Source organism: Hordeum vulgare, chromosome 1H (genome assembly GCF_904849725.1).
Source record: "Hordeum vulgare subsp. vulgare chromosome 1H, MorexV3_pseudomolecules_assembly, whole genome shotgun sequence".
Taxonomy (NCBI): domain Eukaryota; kingdom Viridiplantae; phylum Streptophyta; class Magnoliopsida; order Poales; family Poaceae; genus Hordeum; species Hordeum vulgare.
This window is the reverse complement of record NC_058518.1, coordinates 504,983,413-504,989,412: the sequence shown is the minus strand read 5'-3', so window position 1 is coordinate 504,989,412 and position 6,000 is coordinate 504,983,413. Positions and strand designations below refer to the sequence as shown.

At 48.5% G+C, this 6,000-nt stretch overlaps 1 protein-coding gene across 1 annotated transcript; it reads left to right on the top strand.

The window, feature by feature from the left end:
* Positions 1-1,661: 1,661 nt before the first annotated feature.
* LOC123420228 (transcription factor WRKY19-like) lies at positions 1,662-3,037 on the top strand. Its single transcript, XM_045107305.1, has one exon. It carries the CDS (start codon positions 1,806-1,808, stop codon positions 2,547-2,549), a length of 744 nt encoding a protein of 247 aa, XP_044963240.1. The 5' UTR covers positions 1,662-1,805; the 3' UTR covers positions 2,550-3,037.
* The last annotated feature ends 2,963 nt before the right edge of the window (positions 3,038-6,000 follow it).

Genomic DNA, 6,000 nt, shown 5'->3' with positions numbered 1-6,000 from the left:
TGAAAGTATGAACCCTAGGCCTTGTTTCCACGCATTGCAATACCGTTCATGCTCACTTTTATTTCTAATTACATTGCTGTTTTTATATTTTCAGATTATAAAAACCTATATCTACTATTCATATTGCACCTGTATAACCATCTCTTCGCCGAACTAATGCATCTGTACAACTTACCATTGTATTGGGTGTGTTGGGGACACAAGAGACTCTTTGTTATTTGGTTGCAGGGTTGCTTGAGAGAGACCATCTTCATCCTACGCCTCCCGCGGATTGATAAACCTTAGGTCACCCACTTGAGGGAAAATTGCTACTGTCCTACAAACCTCTGCACTTGGAGACCCAACAACGTCTAGAAGAAGAAGGTTGCGTAGTAGACATCACACCCTCATCGGCGGGCTTCGCTACCTCACCCACACGCGGCCTCACATCACCTTTGCAGTAGGGTATGTCAGCCGGTTCATGGAGGCGTCAGCCACAACCCACTTCGCTGCTCTCAAGCACCTGCTGCGCTACATCGCAGGCACCCGCAAGTACGGCTGCAGGTATGTCAGGGGAAGCGATGGCAAACTCATTGGATACAGCGACTCGTACATGGCCGGCGACGTCGACTACCGCAAGAGCACTTCGGGCAACCTCTTCTTCCTGGGAGGGGCACCGATCACTTGGCAATCACAGAAGCAGAAGATCGCCGCCTTGTCCTCGTGTGAAGCAGAATTTGTGGCTGCAACGACTGCAGCATGCCAGATGATCTGGCTCAGCCAGCTCTTGGGTGATCTGCTGAAGGAAGTCGCCGGCGCCGTCACCATGTTCATCGACAACAAGTCCGCCGTCACCATCCAGCTGTGCAGGAACCCCGTTTTCCATGACCGCAGCAAGCACATCGACGTGCGATTTCCCTTCACCCGAAGGTGTGTTGAAGAGGGGAAGATCATGGTGGAGCACATCGCCATAGGCAATCAGCTGACAGACATTTTCACAAAGTCTTTTGGACGCACGCGGTTTCACGAGCTTCGTGCGTGCATTGGCATGATCGCAATTTAGTCTTTCTGTCATGTCTAGCTTAGGGGGAGATTGTTAGCTAATAACATAGCATGACAGGACCGACAGGTTGTTGATAGTCGGTCAAGTAGTGTTAGGATTCAGTTTCGCCACTTATTTTTTCAGTTAGCGTCCGAGGACGCGGTCTGTGCACTCCCGGGGCTGTAGCTAGCGGCAAACGCGCGCTCCCGATCGTGGGATGGCACGATCCAGTAAAAGGAGATGCCTGGATCCGATTTTTTTCGTTCAACAGAGGAATAAAAGAGGAACTGAAAAATAGCAGTGAATGCGCTTCACAAAACATCACAGCTTCTCCTCCCGCCCGCGAACTGAATTCTTTCCTGTCCGGCGGCTAGAGTTGAGGGGTAACAGGAGCAGTATTTATTGGACTGTTCGGTGCAGTGTCGTTGTTGCCACAAGAGGTTGCCCGAGTGCACTACAGTTTTGGTCTTCTTCTCTTCTTTCTCGATTTCAAAGTCTCCAGCTTTTCTCCGGTCTTCAGTCAACCGGAACCTCGCTTAACTACAGATCAATGATTCAGGCCACCAAGGCACCAACAGTGCTCAGCGCTTAACTACTTGGTCTGGCACTATAAGATTCCTCCTCCTTCCCCAGTCGCTACCAAGCTCATCAGTCATCATCGATCATCACAATTCACAAGAGTGAGTGTGAGAGTGAGACCCGCAAAGCACGCGCGCTCACGGTCTCGTCGGGCGCCACTGATCGATCGGTTAGCTAGGTGCGTGCGCTGAACGGAGGGCCGGGCATGGAGGACGCGGCGGCCACGCTGGCGACGGAGCTAGACGGGCTGCTGGCCATGGCGAGGGAGCTGGAGGCGCGCGTCGACGGCGACCAGGGCGCGCCCGGCGCCGCCAGGGAGCTCTGCTCCGCGCTGGCCGCGTCCGTCGACCGGGCCGTGCGCCTCGCCGGCCGTGGCCGCAATGCCGGCGCCAGGGCGGGCGTGAACGGCCAGCTCAGGAGCGGCAGGAAGGCGGCAGCGGCGAAGGTGCGCACGCAGGTGCGGGTGGCCTCAATGCAGGACCTCGGGCCACTCGACGACGGGATGAGCTGGAGGAAGTACGGCCAGAAGGGCATCCTCGGCGCCACGTACCCGAGGTCCTACTTCCGGTGCACGCACCGGCACACGCAGGGCTGCGCCGCCACCAAGCAGGTGCAGCGCGCGACGGCCGACCCGCTGCTCTTCGACGTCGTGTACGTGGGCGCGCACACCTGCGCCGGGGCCGCGGTCCTGGGCGGCACGGAGCAGCAGCTGCCGCCGCCTGCTGCCTTCGGCCAGGAGCAGCAGAGCCCGCCGGCCGCGGCGCCGGAAGGGGTTCAGTTGCCGGCAGAGCCCGTGACTCCGTTTTCCTTCCCCTCCTCGCCGGCGAGCTCCTGGTGCCAGCTTACCGGGAGCTACGGCTACGCGGCGCCTGGTGGAGGCCTCGGGGTTGACATGGAGCTCGAGGGTCAACTCGACGAGCTGTTCTTGCACATGTCAGAGTTTTTTTAGCCCGAGGTTCAGAACCTGGTTCTGTAGGCGCGCTGCCGCCAGTCACGTAGTAGAAGAGATGCGAAGCTCCGGCCCGAGGCGGCACCGGACTGGACCGAATTCAGCCATCACTTCGCTGCCGTCTTTTTTGTGGAACTGTAGAAGCACTTGCGAGTGGCCACGAGAACCGCTGCATCAGCAGGCAAACAGTGCTCCTCCGCCCAAAGGAGCCGTCGTTTCTGTTGCCCTGGAGCATCTACAACTGGTTCTGGCCAAATCTTGATCCCTGTAGGTCCACCAAAAAGTCTGCATCCAGAGCATCTACACCATGACATTTTAAATCCGGCTCAAACTTCGGGTCATCCCTGTTGAGAAATAAAACATGTGATCAATTGTATGGGAGGGATGCCTTCCAGGAGGTGTCTGTTGAAGAAAATGTGTCTCTCCAACACACCCCTTCATCTTGTATATAAATGGGTGTCCCACATTGCAATGAAACTAGTGGATCATTTAGACTCTTTATTTGTCTCTTTGCTTTCATTCTACAATACGTTATCAGCACATAGTCTCTATGGCTGGCTAGAGAAAGGAAAGTTCGTGACGGCGGTTACACAGACGCGAGACGTGTGAAGGTTGTGCTCCGGCCACAGAAGACGGCGGCGCATGAGCGTGACGAAATGGATCAATTGCTACGTGGAGATGAACCAGAAGAAGTCATTCAGGAAGGAACTGGAGTCTCCGCAGCCCGGCAAATACTCGTCCTCCAAGACAAAGAACAGACCTTGGAAATTGATCGCTAATGGACGCTATTAGGACGTCCTCGTCAAGGACAGACATGCATCCATAAAGAGAAATCCATCACAAAGCGCTAACCTTTGTTTTTTTATGATTAAGATTAGCAATCTAATAATTGTATTTTCGTGAATAGCATGCATGAATCTCTTCATCGGATCAGCACACACATGAAAGAAGGATCAACCTCCGGTGCATGGCACGCTGATGGCCCCCCTGCAGCGGCGCTCAGCCCAGGACCCATCATTGCGTCTACGGCAAAGAGAAGCATGCAAAGGCATGCACGTTCATTGAAGAAATCGATGAGGAGAAGGCCAATTTGATTTTCATTCTCTGATTAGCATCAGCGACTCACTGATCGTGTGTTTCTAGAACGGAGAGCAATTTCCTTTTTGCCTCACAGGAAATCAATCAGGACAATGCTAGTTTATTTGTCTTCTTGCGATTAAACACCCCAATTTCATAATTTGATGGGTTTTCATACTGATGAAGCAAGAAGATTTCTTCGGTGAATCAGGAACACGCAAAGAAGAACCGATGGTTGGGGCACAACCACAGCAAAAACATGGATTCATCCGCTTGCATGCATATGTATGATAAATTGATTAGGAGAAAGTTGCTCATACAGTTAACATCTACTAATCAGTATTGTGCAATTTCTATTCTTCTATGATGCATGTATGAATCGCTCGGATTGAGCGTGTGCCACTCCAAAAGAGGACTGGAAGATCTTCACCAAGACGGCCTGACACGGAGCAATCAAGAGCAGCACACTACTTGGTACTCGTACGCATCAATAACGGATTCGCATCGGCGTCCTTCAGCCATGACCCTCGGCTCCGTTGCAGCGCAATGGCGTCTACATCTAGACATGACCGCGCCAAGACAAAGCGACCATGCGAAGTTAGTTGTGTAAATCGATGCGCTCCAGTGTAGAAGCGGGCGCTCATGGTCGCGACCTCTCGGTAGTGGCAAATGGCTGGTACACGTCAGGTGGCACCATTCGTCGAGATGGCCTTGGTCTATAGGCCATCGGCGGCAGTTAGTGGAAATTCCCCTTCAGGATTTGTAACCGCACGGGGAAGGAGATATCTATCTCCTTGGCTATCGTTTAGCCATCAGATATCTATCTCCTTGTAGTTTAGCCCTCTCGTTTGCTGTTTTTCAGCACTTTAACCATATGGTTATTGGTATTTGCATTTTATGCCCCGAGCATTCAGAGCAAATATACATGATAGACTACAAGGTCTTGCAGAATTGCATAATAGTTGATTATGCATCATTTTACATCGTGTAAAATGACTGTTTGAGGCTCCAAGTCCTCATATATATTGCACAAGTATGTTAATACTTTTGTATTTATTTGTATTACATGAGTAATACTTTGCAAAGCAATATGTTAATTCCATTATTCATATAGAATATGGAATTTGCTTGCAAATTTGGAAAACATGAGGTAGTGAACTGTTTGACACTGCCACGTTATGTCAAATTTACATTTGTCACACGGAATCGATAAATGGTACCTACTGCTTAATTGCAGATTACTCAATGTTATTGAGAGGTCTATATTATGTCGTTTAGACATAATGACTACCTTCAATTTTGCACACAACTTATGGATTGCCTTTGTGGCAACGAATTAAATTTCGTTCACAACTGCGAGGTCTACACCACCATGTGGTGATTATCTTCAATGTATTTTAAAACATAAGGTTGTGAGAAGCTCCATAAGAATGAGGCATACACTACTCAGTAGTGATTATCTCCATGTGTTCAAAGCAAATTAAAGGCATAATTTTTTTGACATAATCATTATGAGGCCTACACCGTTGGTGCCTACCTTCATGATGTTTTTCCAAATATTTGTTAATTTCATAGCATTTGTCATTGGTTGTGACTACAGTGTCACATGCTCCATCAAGAGAGGAATCCAAGGCATTAGTAGCGGATATGCTACATATTATGCTATGAAGATAATTATGCAAAAGACTTGCATATTTTGGTGATTACCTTCGATGAGTACACAACTTATGAGATGTAGTCGTAGCAATGAATTAAATTTCATGCACAACTGAGAGGTTTATGCCACTTCGTGGTAATTACCTTCATGTGTTTTAAATAACATAAGGTTGTGTAGGGGCTATGATTGAATAAAATATACATAAGAGTGAGGCACCACTAGGTGGTTGATTACCTCTGTGTTTTATGGGAATTAAAGATTTATTCTTTATGAGGTTACCATACCTTCAATTTGAAGAACTACATCATATTGTGATGATTATCTTCTTGTGAGGACTTCGTCATAAGTCACTAAAAATCACCATGATCATGATTATGCTTAGCCATAGCATTTTCATTGTCCTTAATTTATTGAAGGTAAATTAATGCATGAGCATTTCATGCAATATATGGATGACCTTTTTCGAAAGGAAATGCGATGTGATGACATAAGGTGGAAGTAACTATTGAAAATAGGTCATTGACATTAATGATTTTGTCGACCCGTGGCCTTGTCGCCATAGAAATTCCACCCGCACAGAATGTCATGGCTATTTTATAAATGCCTGAAATGTGCAAATTTGCATTTATGTGACATCGCAATGTCTTGGTTCTAAAACCAACTATTTAATGGATGATGAATATCCATTTGCCCTTTTGATACCACCTTAAGGAGAGA

What these genes read in the sequence shown, in the direction of transcription:
- LOC123420228 (XM_045107305.1), top strand. Translation starts at nt 1,806, where the DNA reads ATGGAGGACGCGGCGGCCACGCTGGCGACGGAGCTAGACGGGCTGCTG.